General features: G+C 45.2%; 1 protein-coding gene across 1 annotated transcript in view; it reads right to left on the bottom strand.

Moving 5' to 3' along the window:
• Pde11a (phosphodiesterase 11A) overlaps window positions 1-11,696 on the bottom strand; it is a 254,575-nt gene extending 242,879 nt beyond the window's left edge. The window contains exon 1 of the mRNA XM_050119857.1: window positions 10,342-11,696. Within this exon, the coding sequence (XP_049975814.1) occupies window positions 10,342-11,253 (912 nt within the window). The 5' untranslated portion in view covers window positions 11,254-11,696. The remainder of the gene's footprint in view (window positions 1-10,341) is intronic.
• Between the last annotated feature and the right edge of the window lie 12,240 nt (window positions 11,697-23,936).

Here is a 23,936-nt window from a genome sequence, read left to right as displayed (position 1 = left end):
TATATATACCGTCATCTCTTAACTGGCAGCAAAGAGTTATCCACTCAATCCCAAATACCAATGGTGCCTTTGCTGAGAAACACTGTGTTGGTTAATTTGCAGTGAGCTATGTATGTGTGTGTTTGCTCCCTGTGGGAATTGCCGGGACATCGCTGCTCCCAACCGCTCTCTCCTCCTCGTTCTCGACATGGTAATCTCAGGACCATGAGCAAGAAGAGAGAAGCTCGTGTTGTCTGATGTTTTCCAAGCCAGGACAGAAAAGAACAAGAAGTGGGAGAAGGATCTGGTCTTGGTGTCACATTCCTGAAGACAAGGACGAAGCAGAAGACAGTCCTAAGAGCTGATATAGTCCTAATAACACAGTACAGTCTTCAGGCAACAGTTCTGAAAACAGAGGGTAAGGACTTTAAGTGATACCCCTAGAACGTGGGCTATGGAAATAGAAGTTCCCAGCCTCACTTTTCCAGAAATCCATGTGCAGAGAAAAAAAAAAAAACTAGAAATGTTTCCTAGCAACTCTGTCCCAAGCCTACAATTTTTAACTCCATTACAGCCGATATTAAACTTTAAATATGTAACCCCGCACGTTAGGTTGCAAAATACCCATAAAAGCCATTCACTCATTAAACTGTACACAGCCATTTAAATGAAAAAAGAGTACTATCAAAATTTTTAATTGGAAAAAAAAGTAAAGGTTAAAACATCCTGGTAGCCTGATAAAGTGGTACAGACAGCATAAACGTAAAACAGCACGCAGCCTTTAAAGCAATGCCTAGAATGCACAGGAGAAAAAGCATAAAGGAAGCCTTCCTGTTAATTAGTGGCCAACAAATTTAAAGTAAAATTAATCATGAAGCCAGAAATGGTAGTTCATGCCTGTAATCCCCACTCTCGGGAAGTAGAAGAAGAGGAACTGCGGGTTTGCAACCATCTTGAGACCTTGTTTCAAAAACAATGACAACAAAGGCTTGGGGTGTGAGGCTGATGGTGTGATACTTTCCTAGTATGCAACACACACACACACATCCCTCCATGCTATTGATTCTCCTATCCTAATAAGCTATTACCTAATAAGCTAAAGAACTTGTTGAATTGCAATCTGATCTTCATCTGCTCTTTAATGTCACTTGCCAACATATTTTTCACAATGAATTAATCCAAGTATTCCTATTTTTTAAACTCTTTAAGATTTCAACAATAAAACTGCAGACTATGAGGCTAGAGATTTAATATGGAGATTATACAGCACAGAAACCCAACATATAGTTTTGGCATTGCATATTGTACTAGAAAAATAAACGTACTGATCAATTATAGAAAGAAGTTTAAAATGTTTGTCAAATGCCAAATGTGCATTGTGATCAGTAAATCCCCTCAGTCTAATGTTCCCTTAAGCTATCAAATTATTTGTATTTTAAAATAATCATTGTCTTGTAAAAAACATCATAGCTAGATATCCCATGATGTTTCATCTTGTATCTATTGGTGATAACTCTAAATAACAGATGAGAACCAGGGCTTTCGCAAGGATAAGGCAGAAGGACAGCGAATAGGACCAAGTCAGAATCAATAGCTTGTAAATGCAACCATATGAAAACTGAATATTTATGAGACCTTTTGAAACTGTGTGAAAAGTATGATACCTACAACCAATAAGCTTGAAAGGGCAACGCTTCTAAAAAAAATAATAATCACAAGGCTGATCAATATAATCCCCCACATTTGTAAGGGATTTGCAAAGATAAACAAAACAAAACAAATCCTATGACAGGCAAGGCCTTGAGCTAGAAGCTACTTCACCTTTAAAAATCTTCACTGTCTGAATGAGATAACCATAAGAAAAGCAGAAAACCCAGCTAGGCAGAACAAGAATGCCCTGCCGTGGGTGTTTTCAGTGGTATGTTCTTAGTTACCAGTATTTGGTTCTTTTTCTTTTCTTTTTTTTTTTGTTGTTGTTGTTGTTGGTTTGAGACAGGGGACAGGGTGTCACTACATAGCCCTGTGTGGCCTGAAAGTCACTATATAGACCAGGTTGGCCTCAGACTTACACGAGATCTGCCTGTCTCTGCTTCTCCACTGCTGGGATCAAAGGTGTGTGCAACCACACCCAGTTAGGTTTTCTGTGTATAACACAGTGTCCGCATGAACTCTCCAAAGCCAAAGAAAAAGTACTATTAAAAAGAAGAAGGAGGAGGAGGAGGAGGAGGAGGAGGAGAAGGAGAAGAAGAAGAAGAAGAAGAAGAAGAAGAAGAAGAAGAAGAAGAAGAAGAAGAAGAAGAAGAAGAAGAAGAAGAAGAAGAAGAAGAGACAGTGAAGAGGGGACTTGACTGGCATAGACAAGCAGTTCAGATAACGTCCCCAGCTATTTGGGCTTTATTAGTCCTTATTTTTAATCTTCAAAATAGAGGCCAAATAGTTTAAGAATATTGTCCTCGGGCTTCCACTGCTACAACAAAATACCATGATTCAAAAGCAAGTTGGGAGGAAAGGGCTGGTTTGGCTTACCCTTTTAGATAGTAGGCCATCATTAGAGGAAGTCAGAACGGGAACGCAAGCAGGGCTGGAACCTGGAGGCTAATGAAGTGGCCATGGAGGGGAGCTGCTTATGGTTTGCGTCCCTGGCATGCTCAGCCTGTTTTCTTATAGAACCCAGGACCACCAGCCCAGAGATGGTCCCACCTACTATGGACTCGGCCCTCCCCTATTGATCACTAATTGAGAAAATGCCTTACAGCTGGATCTCATGGAGGTTTTTCCTCAACTGAGGCTCCTCTGGCTTGTGTCAGGTTGACCCACAGAATGAGCCAGTCCAGACAGACTGAGGAGATGGGCTTCCAGCTCAGTTATCCATGCTGTCTGAATAGGCAGGACTTGTCAGGCAGGGAGAAAGACAATGACCCGGTTCACTATCATCTCTGGTGGGTCCACTGCAGGGTTAGTGAAGGCTTGATCCAGATCTCATCGGGCTCGCATGCACAAGATCACTTAAAACAAGTGCCCAGGAGTGCTGACACTAAGGAAGGAGAGCAGGTGCCTTTACGTCATTGCAGAGATTGGAAGAAGGCAGCCAGATGTGGAGTCGAGGTGGGATGAGACACAGATCAGCGAGTTTCAAGAAGATGAACTTCTAAGGATGAGAGAGAAAAAAAAAATGGAGCAGAGCTCACTGGGTAGCCCAGGCTGTCTTCAAATGTGCATCCTAGACTCCCCAGTGCTAAGACGTCATTGGGAGCCACCGGGACTACTTAGACTGTAACGGAGGGTCGAGGAAAGGACGGGGTAAGTGTGCATACACTTGTGAGCAGCCAGGAAAGACGGTTCAAGAACTAGCTGGGCATGAAAGTTCTGCAGGCCACAAATCTCAGCTTGATTCCCAGCTCCCTCCTGGTCAACCGAATCATTTTGAACAATCCTTAAGGTGGCTAGGCCTCAGTCTTGCCTCCTGTAAAATGAAGCAGTCTTGAAAGGACAAATTCTCACTGAAGGGTTGAGAACTGGCCTACAGTACACTGGTGAGAGGGCTTCTTGTTAATCCACAGCGACATTCCCACCGCCTCTTACCAAGAGTGTTAATTGACGCCCTACAGAGATGTCTCATAGTTTCTCATCTGACATTTGCAAACCTATATTTTCTGATCAAAAGCAATTTATCACTAACGTGTGAAACCACCGTTCTGCTGGAACTAACCGGTTAATAAGAAACCCTTGTGTTGATAGCAAATTCACATCTTATAAAGCCAGGAAACTGGTTTTCTTTGCTATTTTCATCCAAACACTAATAAGTACATTTAGCCTGCAATGCCTATAAATGACCAAGAACCTGAGTTTCTCCCAAAATATTATAAACGCATCCCACTTTCTTACAATTAAGCTTGCCATTTTATGACTCGTATCCTGCTTTCCCGCAGGAATGTGGTCAGGTTGCAAAACACCACCCTTAAAATAAGGAACCAAAGAAGCAAGCAGTGTACCTCTGGGATCTCGGTGATTTCTCTACAAGACAGAGCAAATCTATTCAAGAGGAAAACTTCTCATGCTCCTGAATACTGTATTAGACAGGAAAAGTTAGCTTCCAAGTTAAGCCTGCCTTGTAAATAAACAGGTGACCAAACCTCAAGAAGCAAAATAAATCAGTTGGATTAGTAAACATTTAGTTTATGGGTGAAGGGAGAGTCTTAAGTTCACCTTAAATCACCTCTCTGGGGTTTCTGGGGACCAGGACTTGTCTGTGCTCCGTCCACAGACCAGGCAGCCAAGTGTGATTTGTCCTGTGTTTATCACGATGATGTGTCTGTCAGGAAGAGGGGCTGAAGTAGGAAATGGTTCCTACTGCAAGCACAAAAATCGATTCTGGCGCTGGGATAGTGAACTTGCTTGTAGGCTTGAGGGAATTTTTAAAACACTGCGTACAGAGCTGAAATCAAATTTCATGGAACTCCTTTATTACACAGTTTTGGAGTAGGGCCAATATCCCTTTTAAAGTCAACCTCACTGCTCAACGATGGGACCGTAGATGATCTGTGCCCCCCTCACCGCGTTCCCTCGTTAGGGACAGAGGCACTTTTCACACCAGACTTTCCAGATGCCTGAAATCAATTCCTTCTCAGACTGACATTTTAAATGTAAAAATGAAGACCAAAATCAGGTGGAAATGAAATTCCACGAACTGTTAAATATTAATATAGTATTATACGTGATGATCCATTAAGCATTGATCCATAATGACCATATTACTATAGGATAACGCATTCTTAAGTACAAGGTACTATCTGACTTCTGTTTTGTTTTCTGTCTCCTCTCTAGCTCTAGCAGTCAGCTGTCTCTTCTCATATCAGGGGAAGGCAGAGTAGGGTTTGGATGGGCAAAGATGGAGGAAAAATTGTCTCCCTGGCAGGAAGGAAGCAAAGCACAGAAATAGAAAGGCCCTATCCAGGCATCGAAAATGGCACATAATTTAATTAGGATGAGCTGAGGCCACGTGAAGGACTGCAATACACACTGGGCTGGAATAAAATTGAACCTCTTATACTCAGTATGACTCATAGTCAGGCAGGGCCGGTGAACATGTGGCCAGAGCCGTTGTGGGAGGAGGGGCGGATGCTACTCCACTGCCCTGTGAGACATCCTTAACACTCTGGTCTTAGAATCTGCATTGCATGTGAAGTCCAATCAAATGAATGAGTCTGAACCCTGAGTTCGGAGATTGGGGTCTATGTGTGCTCCCGTCCTATTTTCTGCCCCCAGATTAGGTCTTGGCCACCAGACCTTCGCTCCCTAGCGTACCGGGTACCATGCAGACTGCCTCCTCTCCCCTTTGCTCTGGAAATAGGCACAGCAACCTGGTTATCTCTAGGTATCTGTATGCCATGTCTGCTGTAGCTCCTTGCTCCTGAGTGGGGTCTGTGTGGAAACAACTGTGTGGCCCGTGCCAGCTCAGGGTGGAACAAGGTTGTGATCATCTCCACCCTGAGCTAGAGGCACCAGGGATCATTCAGCAGGCAACTCATCCAGGGCCTCTCACCCACCCCAGGCCAGATTCAAGAACTTCTCAGCCTGGCAGTTGTGATCATTTAGGATTTCTGCCCAGAAGTGGCTGTGGTTTGGAGCGCAGACTCTTGGGAATGGGAGGCTGGTGTCTTGGTGCCTTCATTTTACACTCAACTCCACGAGTGACAGACAGAGCTTTTTTGTTAACCTCGCTCCTCTCTCTGGTTGGGGTTTTATTTATCTGCTTGCTTCACTTTGTGTTAAGTAAGGGTCCCACTCTGTAGCCCAGGCTGACCTCAAAGGCGCTATGTAGACTTAAAGCAACTGATCAGATTGTATGCACAGGAGGCTGGGGTTGCAGGAATGGGTCACCGTATCCCCATGCCTCCTATGTCTGATACAGCTGTTACCCTCTCCCTATCTCTCAAGCTTAGACTCCCCAAATCACCATTGATTTACTCTCCCCCTCACCCATATTCTCACCCACAGGACACATCCTCCCATCTGTTCCTTGGTGCCAGTCCCCCCGATGCCCATCTCTGTTGTAGTTGAGTTGTTCATTATGGCTCTGCCAGACCATGGTAATATACTCCCAATTATTCTCCCAGCTTCACGCCTTCCTCTGCTCCACTCCTCAGTCACTGCCACCCAGTTACTCAAAGTGCCGTTTGCATCATGCCAAGCTTGTGGCCTACTGTCAACAGCTTCTCTTATCGGAGATACTCGAGATCTTTGTGTCCTCAACTCACTTTTGCACACTTGCACACTCACTTTTGCACACTTGAACTACATATAGCACATGCAGTCCTTTAGCTGAGTTAAAACACTCCTTGTCGCTGATACGTGTTTTGTGCTTACATTTCACTCTTTTGTCTGAAGTGATTTCATAGAACCTAAAATGCTTTCACAAGCCTGAAAATCGTCTCCAGCCGGAAACTCTGACCCTTCTGAACAGTTAGCGTGGTGCCTCCTTCAGGGAATCCTCTACACCAACCTGGGCTCTGCGGTGACTGTGAAAGAGACGCAATCCAGCTTTGCCATTCGAGTACAGTGTAGCAGAAAGCTCAGAGCTCGCTGCTTGGAGGCTTGGGGTACAGGAAGCAAGCATGCCCTCTCGCCTTTGTACACCCACGACTATAATGGGCTCTCTGCGCCTGCCTGTGGGATCTGACGAATCAGTGACTCTGTTGTGTAAACAGAAAGCCCAGCACACCTGGAACTGTCCTGCGTCATCCCCTTGCCTCCTCTCAGTTCACCTAACAAAACAGCCTGCTGCTTTTCAGACCCAAGCCCAGCAGACACCTGTATCGTCATTATCAACACCGACACAGACTCATCTTGCATTTTCTACTAAGGTCTAACGTGCTGTATTCTGGGCGTTTGGAATAATCTCAAAGGGAACACCTGTTACTTAAGCGTTCTTATTTGCAACCTCTGGAGGGCAATTTATCCATTACTATATTAAAGTGGGTTGTTTAATAACTTATAACTGTCAGAGAAGAAAGGTAAATTATAGTCACTGTGATCAAACTGGATACCTAAAAGCCATGTATTTTTCCACCTGCAATTCTTTAATTTTTCCCCCCAATTTCAATCCTGTTTTTTAGGACCAACTAAGAAACGCGACGTAAAACAGTGAAAGTGAAGGAGATTTAGTTTTGCTCCCAGACTCCTCTTCAACCTTAGTATCTCATTATATAGTCTACTCTTGACTTCAGGATGCCGTTTCATCATCATAATTGTGTAAGTGGCTTTAATGCCTTTTTCTTTCTCACGTGATTAAGATCATTAACCTAATTACCCAATAATTAAATTTTTGAAACTCTGCATGATAGAATTTTATTCTTCTGAAGAAAAAGGAGCACTAACTGGATTTGAGCAAGACACACTTTTAACTCTCTGGGCTTATAAAGAATCAAGAAGGATGGTTATATTTTTACATAGAGACTTCAAGATGTTTACAGACAGAAGAATTAATGCGTCAGAATTATAGGCAAATGTGGGACTGGAGAGATGGCTCGGCAGCTAAGAACCCTGATCTTCTAGAGGACAGGGGTTCGGTTCTCAGCATTCACATGACAGATGGCAAACATCTGAACGTCTAGATCCAGGACATCCAATGCCATTTTCTGGCCTCTGTGGGCACTGCACGTATGTTCTGCACAGGCACATGCAGGCAGAACACCCATGAACATAAACTAACTTTTATTAAAGTTAGACCTTGGAAGGACCAGTCTTCTTTTTGAGACATCTGTAAGTGCAGAGACGGGAAAGGATGGGGAAAATGCTAGAACAGGCAAAGGGGGCAGCAGCAATTCAGGTCTGCGAAACTCACCTGGGGGAACAAAGCACAGAGCTCTGGCTAGGGTAGGATATGATTGGCTGTCATCAATGACACTTAAGGGACTCTTCAGAATAGAAGGACATCTATTTACATATTCCTTAAATGTAACGTTGGCTCAAAAAGCAGTTGCTTTGAAGGCGGAGCTTGGATCAGGGAAAGATTAGACTGCTCACACGTGCTCAGTCTCAGATGAGGGGAACACTTGAAAGGAGGGAGACAAGAATACAGACAAACCAGATACCACCACCACCATCACCACAGATGGTTGCCATTCATTAAATAATTGCCACGTGCCAGGTACAGTCTTAGGAGCTTTGGTGCAGCTTCTGATTTCCTGTCCACAGAACAGCCTTTGCCAGATAGGGGCATTGTTGCCACTTTGTGAGTGGAGAAATGGAGACAGTGAGATTAATTCTCTTTAGGCTCAACTAATGATGATGATAACGTATTGACACAAAAGGGGGAAAAAGCAGTTTCACCAGAGAGCATCATAAGTAAAAATGAAAGAAGACACGAACAACTAAAAGCACACAACTACAGAGCAGAAGTCAACGGCAAAGTCAATAACAATAACAGCAGCCACAACAAGAGATTCCTCGCCCAAAACAGGGGAAACTAAAGTGACCCAAGATCTTGGGCTCCCTGTAGCACCTTCCACCTACCTTCCCTTCTCAGCTCTCCAACAAGCTTGTCTTATTTATAGCCACTGTCACTGCCCTGGGGGAAACGGGAAAAGAAAAAGCTCCCTTCTCCCTTGTCAGTTTCCAAATACAAAGAGGCAACTTGCTTTCCACCCTGGCTGCAGAGTGAGGGCTGAGCTCGCAGGGAGCCACAGCCACTGAAAACCAGATTGGCCCTGCCTGTCACGGCCTCCACAGTCCCAATCCGAGGCCTCAGCAAGGCAGGCTGAGGGTGCCAAGAACTCTGGGCTTGAAAGTGCTGTGTATGAACAATATCCAGTGAAAGTTATGAGCTGAAAGAGAACAGTTTTTAAAAAGCCATAGAAATAGGAGAAAATCAATTATGGATGAATAAGAATTGTAAAGGCAATAAAAAGACGACTACCCAGGGTTGCATGAGTGTCCTCCAGTTCAGGAGGGTCTTTTGTAGCTCACACATACAACATGGGTGTGGAAAGAGAGGAAAAAGATGTGTGATCTTACAGGCTCTTCAACACATCAATTACTAAATGTTTTCATTTCTTCCCATGACTTTTTAGGACCATAGAGAAATTGACATTTATTGAAAATCATAACTAGGTTGCTGATCCTCAACTTGTCAAGGTCTTTAAGAAGAACATAGTGAATAACAAAAGATTTACAAAATAAAACACTTTCCCAGGATCTCCTTAACGTTAAAGGGTCATATTGACAGACATGTTACAAATATATGAGACTTCAGTTTAGCTCAGTTCAGCTGGTTTATGTAAAATTATAAACTTGCAGGTGAAACAGAGGAAAAAATGCAAAAAAAGTCCTTCCCACAATTTTTGCTACTGTACTCAATGGCATCCAAACTCTAGAGAAACATATGTCTCCATGAGACAAAGATATAGACATAAAACAACCATAGAAGCAAGGGTGAGAACTTTCAATTCTTAGGAACTCGGAGAAAGTCTCACAGAGAGTGACACCCGGCTCTGCCCCTCAGGGACCGACAGAATGAGAACTTTCAGATTCAACAATCTCGTATCAAGTTCAAATCACTGTCAAAATGAAGTCAGAAAAATCACACAGCAACACGCTGGGCTTGCCTTTCCACTTGAATCTAGCATGTTTGCTGTGCCTATTGCCTTGGGAATTGCAAAAAAAAAAAAAAAAAAAAAAAAAAAAAAAAAAAAAAAACTATACCAATGGGGTATTCTACAAACTGAAAACCTGCTTGCCCACCTCCATCTAAAGCTGACTGCTGTGTCCAGGCTTAAAGATGACTGAGTCCCTTTATTTGTCCAGCCTCTCTAAACTCCACTGAAGCAGACATGAAGAAGAGCCGAATGGGCCAGAGAGTCAGTCTGTCCCATCTTTCCTGTCTTGGAACTCGTGCAAATTTACTAGAGAAAAGGTAGGCATCCCCGAGTTAGGTACTCTGTTCACCTTCTAACCTTGAAATAGAGTTTGGAATATCATCATCACCCCACCCCCTGGCAAACCCCAGAGACACAAAACACCCATTTTCTTCAGGATCACTGGGGTTCTAGAAGATAATCTTCTTTCTAGCAGTTCACAGATGCATTTAAACCATAAGACCTGTTCTTAGGGATAGTATCTTGACAGAGATACACGTGGAGTTACTGAGTGATACAGAATTTTCCCATAAGCCATTGTGTTAGGAAAAGACCATTCCATCAAAGATAATATCACTCTCTAAACTCTGGAAGGAACTCAAATAGCAAGACTATATTGCAAAGGGTCTAAATAAAAGTGGTCCTGGTTGTCCACTTTTATTTAGTGATGAGGGGAGGTTCGGATGCCAGGCTGGGGCTGGGGACCAGAGGACAAGCAGAGCCCTACCTGATAAGCATCAGGAATGTTGACTGTCTCTCCGTGCTCCCCAACATAGCCAATGATGCCTTTGCCCCAGGGGACCTGCACCTCGTTTGAGTTCTCTGTGCTGCTGCACGGGAGGAGTGGGGTTCCCGCGTGCACATCAAAAAATTTGGAGACCAAACTCTTCTTGCCAGCAGCTGCCCCCTCCACTAAGAAGAGAGAGCAACGGTCAGCGTCCACCATGAGACAGACAAAGATGAGGATCTTGTAGCTTAGGCTGGTGAGGTCAAGGTCATTGGAGATGTCCTTGACCAGTTCCAGAAAAAACTGGCGTTCGTTGTGCTTTTTGAGGTGGCATTTGTAGTCGATGGCCGTAGGGGGGTACTGAGGCAGATTCACCCTCGATTCCAGCAGGGCGCTGAGAATGTGGGCTGTGGTGGGGGGCAGAGAGCTGGCCTTCCTGAGCAGGGCTCTCCGCCGGACACTGCTCATGGGCTCCTGGGCCCGGGAGGTCACCTGTTCATCGTAGGTCCTGTTCACATGAATGGCTTTGGAGCGGGCAAAGCTCTTCCGCAGCTCTTTCTGCGAAGCTTTCCGCTGCAGGTTCCCATCGCCCCGGCTGCCACTGGCCCAGCTGGGGCTCAGGGGAACCCCAGCACTTTCCCCACCACTGGGCATGGGATGGCTGTTAGCAGAGCCCTGTGGTCCAGCAACCCCAGCATTCCCAGTGCTGCCTCTGCCACTACCCGGAGCCAAGCTGCCAGTGCCAGCCAGGGTAGGCTTCAAGCCTGAAGCCCCCTGTCCCGGACTGTGCCTTTGTAGCCACTTGTCCACCAGCTCCTGCTTCCCTTTCCGCATCAAATAGTCTTCCAACAACTCTGGATGCCTATCCAGAAAAGTTTCCACCTCCCCGAAGTCCAGGCTGGAGGCTGCCATGGTCCAAGGCGCCCCTTGCCTTGTCTCTCTGCTCTTGGACCACACGATAACCTGTCCGGAGGCCTCTAGCTGTTGCTGCACATGTTTGTCCACACCGGTGTCCCCAGCTCAGTGCTACCTCCCTGAGGGCCAGCAGGAGGTTGATAGGAACAGCAGGATCCCAGCTGGGTGGTGCCAACTTCTTCCGAGGTTCAGAGCCGCTGTCACCCACCCTACCCTTGCTCCTCTTGCTCCGGACAGGTGCCGGCCCGGCCCAGAGCGCCGACCGCTGCCACCGCTGCTTTCCCGGGCGGCTCGCACCACCGCTGCTCCAGCTCCCGCAAGCCGCCGCTCCGCCCGCCGCTGGAGCCGGCAGAGTGGACCACTGTGTGCCGAAGGTAGGCAGGACACGCCCCGGAGTGAGGCTCCGAGACTGCTGGGGGTAGGAGGAGAGGGGCAGATGGGGCGCACAGCAGCCAAAGTCCACGGCCCAGGGTGCCAGGCGGTTCCTGGAAGAGTCTCTGCGCAGCTCCGAGTGGGGAACGCACCTAGATGCCCCCCCCCCACGCCCCGCACGCCGCCCTAACAGCCTCACCTCCCCAGCCCGCCCCGCTCCGCCCCCTAATCCTTCAGCTTTTCAGAAGGCCTCTGGGGAGCCCAGTGGGAGTCCACGTACTGAGAAATATTGATGATCTGTGAGGATCAGAACCCAAAGTGCACTCCGAAGAAATGAGAGTCCCCAGTGCCAGCCCGGGTTTTATTTTTCTGGGATGAGACTGTACTTTTAGTTTGCTCGGTTCCTCCGACTGCCCAGCACTCTGTGGGCGTGCAGTAAATTTTAATCAAACTAGTTTCCTTGAAGTTCCCTGTGTAAGAGATTCTTGAATTTAACGAAACTCGGAGATCCTTACCCCCTCCCTTCTCTCGGTGATGGAGGGGAGCTGTACTTTGAATGAGGGTGTAAAACTCAGTTACCCTGATTTAGGGAGACCCCTTGGAGCAGGGGCTCGTGGACCCGTGGGCGTAAGCATCCTTTTCTGCTGTGCACTAGATCCATTGATTCTCTTCCTCTCACCAAAGAGTCCTTACCTCTTCCTTCTCTCTCAAAAGTCACAACGTCTTGGGGCTTCCGCACCAAGATGTCTGCTGTAACAGGTTCCTCTTGGCCCTGCTCTGGCAGTTCTTTGGATCTGGTTCGTCATGCTAACAAAAGATTTCGCATTGGCATCTTAAAGAGGATCGGGGTAATGATGATGCTTTCTTTCCTGAAGGAGAGATACCTCTGCTCCTGCGGGAACAGGCAAATGCAGAACCCGGGCCACTTCCAGAATAGGAGACCCTTCCAGAATGCTCGAGGTGAGAGTGAGAGCCGCAAAGGAGGCAAGCAGCGATTCCCGGAGGCTCCAAGTGGCAGCCCAATGAAGATGTCTTCTGTGAGTGGACATCAGAGCTGAGTAGGCAAGGTGTATCAAACCTTACATTAGCATAGGAATTAAGTTCTTTCAAGAGTCTTATGGCACAGAGGCTTATTTCTCTTTTTTAAAGATAGAAAATGCTGGGAAACTAAGTAAATGAACCCAGGACTCACAGCATATTCATGGATTGTGTGTTTGGTGCTCACAGGGTGAAGGAAAACAAAGAAAACACACAGGACACCAGAATGTCGCTGATAGGTGACATGAAGAGCAAAGGTTAGAAAAGGACTGGATAAAGGGAAGAGGTGAGGAGGATGTCCTTTTGCGGAGGGGGCAGCTCAGCAGAAACCTATAAAAATGAGGTGTGTTACAGCTTGAATAACAAACAGCCTACCAGGCCGGAGAAGCACGCTCCAACATTGTGAGAAGGAACAGGTTGGAGTATCTGCGAAACAGCATGAAACCAGCTACAGGCAGAGAGCCAGAAGCAGAATGCTGGTAGTTAGGAGTTGACAGCTGCCAAGAAAGTAAGTGGTGATGAAGAATTAAAGAAAAAAAATGTTTTGCACAGTGCCCAGATCATAGGAAGTGCTTAATAGACAGTAGCTATTCTGCTGGTGTAATTTGTATCGATCTTTATTTGTAGCATCGGTGGTGTGTGGAAACCTCACTGCCTACAGTCGCATCTCTGGTCACTTCAGTGACATGTCAGGGGGGATGGTTAATGGCTTGCTAGAACTGGCTAATAGGGGCTTACAAGAGCCTATTTTAGCCTATGTTTCCAACGAATGTCCGCTTTCAGCATACAGCTTACAGTTAGCCGTGATGGAAATGTGTGTGCAGTCCACAAATGTTCCAAGACTGGATTTGAGAGTGTGAGCCAGTCAGTCGTTCTCTGTCCATGTGTGTGTGTGTGTGTGTGTGTGTGTGTGTGTGTGTGAGAGAGAGAGAGAGAGAGAGAGAGAGAGAGAGAGAGAGAGTTGTGTGTGCATGCGTGCATGTATGTGCTTGGGTGTGTGTGATATGTGGGTGCCATGGCGTGTGTGGAGAGCAGAGGACATCCTTTGGGTGCAGGGGTCTTACCTCTCCATCTTGCTTGAGATAGGTTCTTGTCACTGCTGTGAAAGTCAAGCTGGCTGGGCCACAAGCTTGTGGAGAGCCCTGCCTCCACCTACCATTCCCTGCAGGCCCTTGGGGTTACAGGTGCTCATGTTAGGGCAACCAGCTCAGTTAGGGGATCCAGGCTCAGTTCACCAGTTTGGGTGACAAGTGTTTTACACGTGGAGCCATCTCCCCACCTTCAGGAATTTTTTTTTCAAATTATTGGTTGTTTAATAGTTATTAGTAGTGGATGAAAACAATTGACTAATTACTTAATTAGTAGATAAAGTCCTATAATGAAATATTACCCTGCCACAAAAGGAACGAGGTACTGATACATAGACAATACAAAAAAATCATGAGAAGTCAAGACAGTCACCCACAAAGGTCACATTTGTATGATGCCATTTATAACAAAAGTTTAGAATAGGACACTCCATTAGGGACCGAAAATGGATTAATTTCTGAATGGGAAGGAAGAAGAATGCCTGAGCTAAGTGTGGGGAATTTTGGGGTTTTGTTTGTTTGTTTGTGAGGAGTCGGGTAAGGAGAATGTCCTAACACCCATGTCCTGCCATCATTAACCCATGATTACTGTTCTGTGGTGCCCGAGATGAACCTAGGACCTAACACACACCAGGCAAGCACTCTACCTCTGAATTCTGCCCCTTGCCGTCTTTTGTTTTTCCTTTGCAGATAGGCTCTCACTAATTTGCCCAGGCTGGCCTTGAGTTCACTCTGTATCCCAGGCAAGCCTAAAAATTACAGTCCTCCCATATCCGCCTCCCAAGTATCTGGAATTACAGGACTGTCCCATCCCTCTCCGAGGCTGGGCCGTACTGTAAACTTTAAATGAGGGAATTATACCTCAATAAAATTTTTGCATACCCAAGCCCCCTTTACTAGCATACTCCTGGCCATACTACATAGTACTACTGCACATGCAGGCAATACAGGCCCCAAGCATCCTCAGAGACAGGAGCACAAATCAGTCCTGGGATGCCTAAGGCAGAAGTTTAATAAATAGCCTTCTTGACATACTCATTACGTATGCAGTTTTATCATTCGCCAGTCTCTGTAGGCAAAGATGGAGATAAAAACTCTGGTTTTGCTATAGCGTATATATTTCCAGTGTGGCAAGACTCGTGTCATGATTGCCTTAACCCTTTCTAAGCCCAACCCAGTGGCACCAACTATATTCACAGTGTTGCGCAGCCAACCACCGCCCAGCCAATCGCTTTTTGATCTTGCACACTGAATCCAAAACCTCTGATTTAGATCTTGGATCTCTTTTGCAAAACAAGAGGCGGGTGCTGAGAATTCTGATAAGAGTAAGACAAGCCATAAAAGAGATGGGGTGGGGGGAGGTGAATTTGGCATTTCTGGTCTGGTTTTGAATTGGCTGTTGTCTGTGTTCCCTGCTTGGCACATGAAGTCACGGTAACACTGAAGCGTTGTGTGGAGGTAGGAAACGGGCAGGCTTGAGAACGCTGTGACAGAAGGCTGCATAATAAGCTAGTGTTGGTATGGTCCAAGCGTCATCCTCGCTTCTTTTCACAAAGTTAGAGTCCCGACAGGAGACAGAACCCACTCAAATCAAAATGATTCTAAGAGAACTGAATTAGAAAGGCTAACTTAAAAAGTAGATTATAGAGAAATCCCAGGAATAGTGAAGGAAACCTATAGACACAACACTAGACAGTCACCACCCTGATCGTAGGATAGAAAGAAAGGTTACCAGGACCCAGGAGACACACTTGCAAAGTGATCAGTACCTGGAAGGATGCAGTGACAGCCGCCATGAGACACTGAGAACTCAACCCTACCTCAGAGGAGGGATCGCAGGAAAAAATACCTTGAGTTCATTTTTGCCTCTCCCTCCTGTCAGTGACCAGACCTAACTAGAAGTTGGAAGATGTTGGAACCTATTGACGGAACCCAAAAAGGTCATCTTACCTAGGCAGAAAGTAGGGGAAACCAAACAGGAATTGCATCGGATCTGGAGCAGAAAAAGGAAAGTGCTCAACTCTACGTGGAACCTCGAAGATGTCCCAGTAAGAAATAAAACCCAACTGCATTTCCCCTTTGGAAATAACTCAAATGATTTTCTGTGTAGCTCTGCCCTCTTCTGCTCATCTGCTAATTCCATCAGCGCTGTTATGATTCACTCTACAGCAGCAGTTGCTGACTACAGAACACCCCCCTGAATATAAGCAGTCACGTCGAAGGGATAGGACACTGTGAAACTAGATAGGCTAGTACAAAGACTTTGCATAGTCAGTAGAATCCCCTAGGGACTACCATACCTGAAAATGCAAGATACTTCAAACATCCCGCTAATCTGCTACCAATCTCTTGAATCTCAGGGAACTCCTATCTCCATAACGGTTTCATCCTCTAATGCAGACGTCACTGGATTTTATTCTGTGACCTCTGGATCATGAAGCACAGGCGGCGGCTGAAGCATAAGGTACTTATTTGCTTAGTGCGATGGTTTCTCTATGTCCTACAGATGTGCTGGTTAACCCTTGGCTCTTCGGTTCCTCTTTGTAGTAGTTGAGTTGCTCAAGCGGCTGCATTCAGCGGGCTCTATTTCTATAAAGTGTTCATGCGGCTGCATTCAGCGGGCTCTATTTCTATAAAGTGTTCATCCAGCAGGTCTTCTACATGACTTCCCTCTAGGTGGGAAAACTTCAATATCGGTCCCTTATGGCAGCTGTATTTCAACTGGAGGCTCTATAACTCAAAGATTACATAGCTCAGACCAGTTAGCTGAGACAGAGGCAATAGTATGTTATGTGTACTTACAGGCGTTCTTTTCTTGGAGACGCCCCTTCCACAGTTGATCACACAAGCCCTCTACTGAATCCCAGACTCCTATTTCCAATGCCCCTAAATGTCAAATATTACTTAAATGTATCAAGGTCACCCTGATTTTACCTTAATCGTTTGATTCTATACAGTTTATCTCAGAAGTTGACCTAAGACAAGCCGCCATCACCTGTCCACTCTCTATCAACTGGTGTTCTCTTCTACATGACTGTTAGCCTTACTCATACATTTTTTTATCTATTGAATTTAGTCCTCACAAGACATCCAATGGGATGATTAGCTGTCCCCTAAAAGACATATGAAGGCAGAAACCGCGCATTTGATCTGTGTACTTGGACATTTCTGGACCTGACCACCCAGCTCCAGAAACCGACTCAGCGGCTGAATATGAGTTAGATATACTCAACCGGTAGCTTAGGCTTGTTACTAGCACTTAAATTAATCCATAATTCTTATCTGTTTGTCGCCACATGGCTTTGTACCTTTTCTGAGTACGGCATTCTTAGCTTGCTTCTCTGCATTTGCTGGAGACTCTCTGACTCCACTCCTCCTCTTCCCAGAATTCTCCTAGCCTGGCTCTCACGCCCTATCTCTTCCTGCTAAGCTGTCAGCCAATCAACTTTTTACTAGCAAATGAGAGGAACACATATTCGTAGTGTAGAAAAGGACTGTTCCACGGCAGATCTAATTTGGAAAGAGGGTCTTAATGGATGTAATAAAGTTAAGGACATCAAGACAGTATCACCCTTGACCTACGGTAAGCCTAGAAATCGATGGCATTTCTCCTGCAAAGGAGAGAAGGCACCACGACTCACAGAGGAGGTGGGTGATCCAAAGATAAGGCTAGAGATTGGAGTCCTGTGTCCACAAGTCCGTGAATGTCAAGTACCCATGGCAGGCACCTCAAGCTAGCCAAGAATCAGGAAGTAGATTTTCTCTCAGAATCTCCAGGTAAAACATCAGCCTCCTTACTATCTTGAAGTTCTGGCCTCCAAAATCACAGGATGAGTTTCCTTTGCTCTGAGTCACCAGGTGTGTGTGGCTTCTTGTTACAGCAGCCCTCGGAAACCAGCTCGCGACTCCTCCATAAACGCCTTTATTTCATTGTTCTTCCCATTGCCTTCCAGAAACAAACCCGCAGCCCTTTCTGCTTCCTGAGCCTTCTCTTGGTGTCTTCCCGGACCTGCCTCTCAAACTCCTCTTTTCCAGTCTTTGAAATGTCATGTGCTCTGTGACTGCAGTTCCCTGTATTTGCCCATCCCCGCGTTGAGCCAAGGCTTCATCAAATCTCCCTGAAGGATATTTGACATTGACATCGGGGAGAGCTTCAAGCATGTTTGTTCATGCTAGTCCTTTCATTGAAGTGCTCCGCACACACGTGGTCACAGACATGCTAGAGATCAAGTGGCGGCTAGGAAGCTTCTTCACAGTTGGAAGCTTCCATAGTACCAGAAGATGCTGTGTAGGCTGCTCTCTCTCTGTCTCTCTCTCTCTCTGTCTCTCTCTCTCTGTCTCTCTCTCTGTCTCTCTCTCTGTCTCTCTGTCTCTGTCTCTGTCTCTGTCTCTCTCTCTCTCTCTCTCTGTGTATGTGTGTGTGTGTTAAGCAGTCTTACCCAGCTGCGAACCTTGTGAGCTGTTATTGAGTTCACGAACCCCAGGAAAAGACCATAGACTCCATCGAGACTATAATTAGTTCAATTTATTAAAGCTACTAGCAGGACAGCAATCTCTTAGCCAAATTAGAGCGTGCTCCTCTAAGGAGGAGGAGGGGAGGGATTTTAAAGGTAAAACAGACCGGACGACCTTGAGTTTCTGCAGGAGCAAATCAAGAGCTGTTTTGCTCTACCAAGATTAGGTAGTGAAGGCAACCTCAAACTAGACCTTGAATGTCTGCATAAACAGCTTACAGGTGCCCCCAAAAGGCAGTTAGTCATAGTCATAGCAAAGCACATGCCATGACTATACATTTCTGGGTAGGGGCCACTGAATCAGGGTTACCGAGTACTTATCTTCCAGGGACTAGAGTCAGAGACAGACAACTAGTGGTCACCAAGATGGAGGCCTAGCATAAAATGAAGTTTCTCTAGCTACAGAATGACAATAGCAGCCAGCATGTCAAGATAGGCCCAAGGTACAAAAGTGACATGATTGGACTTAAGGCCCACTCTGCAAGAGGAAACACATGCTTGGCACTACAAATTGAGCAAAGACTCCATGGTTGATATGTTCATGGACCTTGGGGTGAACCTGCTGCTATTATTTTGCTACATGGGCATAATACCAAACTGCCCTCTAAATTATTATCTCTAGCCCACAGATGGATGCAGCTCTCAGACCACATCGGTGCAGTAGATGGTTGTTAATGCAGAAGCTCGCAGTAGGTCAATGTGCGGAAAGTGTCTGTGAAGTGCTTAGCTGCAGATGAGACCTCTCTCTCTCTCTCTCTCTCTCTCTCTCTCTCTCTCTCTCTCACACACACACACACACACACACACACACACACACACACACACTCAGAAGACTGTTAGATCCAGAAGCTCAGGTAGACTGGTGTGAAGCAGCATCTTCTGGACAGGAGAGATTCTTGCCCTCAAGAACTCAGAGCAGCTGCAGTTACCCACATAGACTTGCACATGATCCAGCATGGAGGGGGGGGGTGCTCTTGTACCCCATCCTTAGCTGAGGAGCTGTGGACGGTTGATGGCTTCTGTGGGAATAAGAGCCCATTTTCCTTGAGGGCGTGGCCCCTGGTAGGCTGAGTACATTCCAGAGGATGGCCCAACAACCATGAGCACTTAGTAATCTTTAAATTTAAGGAGGTATAACAGTTTGCCAAGCTTTCAAATGCAAACTCATTTGAACTGGGGAAGAAAAATTCCAAGAAGCCAGGTTATTTGAAATGCAGATCATGCTAGGTTTGGGGGCCTCTTTACCCCAACCTAAGAACTAGTTTTCTCTTGTAGTGTGAGTCTTGCCTTTTATCCCAGTAGTTTCACTAAGTGTCTAGTTCACTTCTGTTCCTTGCAGCCACAGCTCCCCATTTGTTGTTCTCAATGCTTTTGAATTCTGGCAACAGATTAGTATTTCCTAGAGCCACGGAGCCCTTTAGAACAGAGACCTATCACTAGAAAACAACAATAATAATAAGTAACAAAAATAAAGCAATTTCTTTTTAGAAAAGAAGACATCATTTATTCAGTTAAGATAGCATTTTTTTAAAAAAATCTGCATTTTACCTTTTTTGGCAATGATCTTGACTGAGACTCTCAGATAAAAACAACAGATCAGAATCTTCTAGTCCTAGCTTCAAAGAATCTGTTCCCAAATTCTTTCATACCGCCAGTAAGATGACACAGCAATTTTATCATTAAATCCAAGACACTGGACTTTACAGGGGCCTGACTTTTCCTTGCATACATCAGACTTACAGAAGTCACAGAACAGACACAGTGACAGCAATGCCAGCAGCGTCACAAGCTGAGATCTAAGTGAGCTTGACGTGCCAGCAGGCAGGTTACGAGCAAGTACCGAAAGCAGAAATGGGAACAAATCTGAGTATACCTGGGATGTGATCAGTCAGGGGAGCACCTACATCAGAAGCAATGAGACTGGGCTCACCAGAGGAGTGGTCAGAAAGGAACTCATGGGAAAAGGAAAGACACATGTGTCATGGTGCTTGTTTTATTTGCACGTATTCAGTGCCTTCTTGTTGAAATAGGAGCGGCGGCAGGGCTGCGTCCCCGGCATCCGGCCACCCGCATGGCTAGCTCATGCCCAGAAATAATTACACGGAAACTGTATTCTTTCAAACACTGCCTGGCCCGGCTAGTTCCAGCTTCTTATTGGCTAGCTCTTACATATTGTTTTAACCCATTTCTAATATTCTGTGTAGCCCACGAGCTGGCTTACCAGGGAGGATCTTAACCTGCGTCTGTCTGGAGCGGGAGAATCATGGCGACTCCTCTGACTCAGCTTCTTTTTCCCAGCATTTTCTTCTGTCTACTCCGCCTACCTAATTTTCTGTCCTATGAGGGCCGAGGCAGTTTCTTTATTATTAAGAAATCACTCCCACATCACCTTCTTCCTTCCAAAGGGATGGAGCACAATTGCTGTGTACTTGCTATCCTTCTTGCAGGAAGAGAATACCTCTGCCTGACCTTAGCCCTCGAGTTTGGCAGTCTACTTAGCAAGTCGTAGTCAGTGGAGTATGAGCGCGAATAATGAGCACCGTGTCTGTGTTTAAGATGCCTCGGGAGCCTCTTCCATGCTTCTTCGTTTTCTCCTCTGACATGGGAATAAGAATGTCCGATGCTGGTACTATCCCTTTAATCAGGGTCCAGAATGGCAAGCCACGGCTGACCACAGCCTACGTGCGGTGGGGATGGAGAGATAACCATTGTTCCAAGTCCTTGAAATATTGCCATGACAGGGAAACTGCCTACTAAGAAGTCGGTATCTACACATGACATGTAGCTGTAACTAAAATTCGTGGCCTAATCTTCCGCCCTAGAGGATAGCAGAGAACATGATCCCAAGAACTAGAAACACTGTAACTCATACAGGGATAACTTCTTTGGGGAAACTGACACTTAATATATTAGTTGCCAGGTACTAAATCTAATGAACTTAGAACTTCCAGGCGTGAGTGCCTAGAAACAATGTTTATTGGAGGTGTCCGTGGAGACCAGATACTGCAATGTGTAACAAATACTTGCTGAATAAACTAACGGATGCCTTCTGCTGAGGAATAGTCCTTCTGCATGTACACTGTGAAGAGGTGTTTCTCTCATTGTTAATAAAAAGCTGATTGACCAATGGTTAGGCAGGGTTTGGGGGGGCAGAGAGAATGTTGGGGAGAAGAAGGACAGAGTCAAGGGAGACGTCATGAGACACAGAGCAAGCAGGATGGGAAGTATGTACCTGAGGTAAATAGGACTCAGGGGAGCACATAGATTAATAGAAATGGGTTAATTTAAGTTATGAGAGTAAGCTAAAAATAAGCCTAAGCTATCGGCTGAGCATTTGTAAAATTACTATTAAGTCTCTGTGTTGTTATTTTGGGGAGCAACTGGTGGGACAGAAAAGTCCCCCTGCAACCTTTGGTTGTAGCAGACCACAGTCTCACCATGGCAGACATGGACACACACTTTTTTTCCACCACTATTTTAATTATCAAACTGCATTTATACAGTCAGTATTTTCACATAATGTCAAGTATCTTACAAAAAAAAGGATAGTTAACTAAAACTGAGGCTCTGAGCAGGATTAATACAATAAAAATTTGATTCCATGCAACTGTTTCAGATTTCGATAGGACAGACATTATGTAAGGGTGATGGTAATTTAAAGCACATGGATCTCAGGTTTAAAAGACTTGACTATATCCAACCTAAGAGGTAGAAAAGTCAGACACTGGAGGACAAGGACCCAGGGTCTAACCCACATTTGAGGATTAGTACCGACTAAGTATTTGGTTATGAAAGGACCTCCCTTTTCTTTCTTAATGCTTTCTGGTCTGTCTCTGTACCCTTATATTTTGTATGATTTTTAATTGGGGTGGGGAGTAGAGTTTTTTGTATCCATTCCTTTCCTTTTATTCTTTCCTTTCCCCCTGTCTTTATCTTTTGTTCTGTAGTTTGTTGTTGTCATTGTTTGCTGGTTTGTTCAAAGTTTCTTGAGACAAGTTCTTACTGTGCAGTGGGCTGACCTGGGACTTCATATCCTCCTGCCTCAGCCTATCAGATGTTAGGATTACAGGCTTACGTCATCACACCCAGGAATTTCATCTTTTAAAGGAAGAGAGGAAAGATGTGGGAGAGTAGGGGGAATGTCCCACATATGCCTTCTTGAATGGCTTTGTTTTCATACTGAATTTTCCTAATGGAGAACTGAATTTAAATAAATGATTCCAGAAATAAAATATATTAGAAAGTGAGAGATCTGTCCCACCACATACACCTGTTTCATATGTATATACATATAAACTACCTTCTCTGCCTTTCGTGTCTGTCGCCAGCTCTTGTGACTTTCACACAAACTCCCACCTCCCGCACCCTGATCCCTCATGCACCACTTAGCTTCTGTGCTTAAATGAGGTCCCACAGAGGGCACAATCAGGAAGTCAAGCAGAACTGTGTGACACTGAGGTTTCAAACTCACACGTGGACAGTTAAGATTACCAAGTGAGAAATCCAGAGAATTCCTGCCTGTGCTATTTTAGAAGGTGATGAAGCGGGAGGGCTCAGCAAATAAGCAAACCTTCCACACGCTGTTATAGTAAATACAGTGGATTATACACAGCATGTGCTGTTGTAGTAAACACAGTGGATTATACAAAGCATATATTGTACACCGTGATCTTGTACTACACAAGGGTTCAATTAAACAATTACTCTTCTTGAAAAGCAAATGTTATGTTGCTTCCCACATGAACGCCAGCTTTATGTCTGGGAAGTGAATGTATAGGATCTAACAATGCCCCACTTTTTCCTAAAGCGTTCTTTCTGCCCCTTTCTGACACACAAAGCTGCCAAGTGAAAAGATTCCACAGTCTGACTTTATGTAAACGATACATTATTCTTTCAGAGCTCTTAAGATTGGATATTAAAATGGATGGTACTACAGGTAATAGTTTTCATCCAATCATCTGACTTCTCAGTTCTTCTAAATGTTTTTCTGTTGATACAACATCAGCATAACTTTTCCTGATCTCTGGTCTCCTGCTCTGGGAAGTGGTGCTATAAAATCAAAGTACTTACTTTTTCAAATTTCATCATCATAAAATGTTTCTAGTTAGCCTAAGTATTCTTCCCCTGAATATCTAATTTAAGTTTAGGGGACATTTTAACATAACTTGACAACTTTAGATTCTAGTAAATTTCCTTTCTCTTCTTCCCTATCAGGGCACACCTAATTCAGGTTGAAGGACATTCTGTGTATCACCCTAAGGTCCCTGTTGCTCCCAAATTGTGTTGTACAGCTATGGTGCCTATGTACAGCTATGGTATCCACAGTGTCTTTGCCTAGAGAGCAAGATCACATGGGTGCTGGGAACAAGAGACTAATTAGAGCTGAAACCACACAAACTTTAGGTAGAAGCTGGGGAGGAAAAGGTTCAAATGTAGATGGCTAAAGTATCACAATCAAGTCACAGAGGCTACGGGGGGGGGGGGAGGCTGCAGAAGGCTGTTGCGACAGTAAAAATCAGTAAAATGATGCTGCTTTGTTGTTTGGTTTTTTGAGACAGGGTTTCTCCATGTACCAGCCCTGGCTGTCCTGGAACTCACTCTGTAGACCAGGCTGGACTCAAACTCACAGAGATCTGCCTGCCTCTGCCTTCTGAGTGCTGGGATTAAA

Source organism: Alexandromys fortis, unplaced genomic scaffold (assembly GCF_014885135.2).
Source record: "Alexandromys fortis isolate MF-2015 unplaced genomic scaffold, M_Fortis_MF-2015_v1.1 scaffold_8_1_9099942, whole genome shotgun sequence".
Taxonomy (NCBI): Eukaryota; Metazoa; Chordata; class Mammalia; order Rodentia; family Cricetidae; genus Alexandromys; species Alexandromys fortis.
The sequence above is the reverse complement of the archived record's forward strand: the minus strand, read 5'-3'. Positions and strand labels throughout refer to the sequence as shown.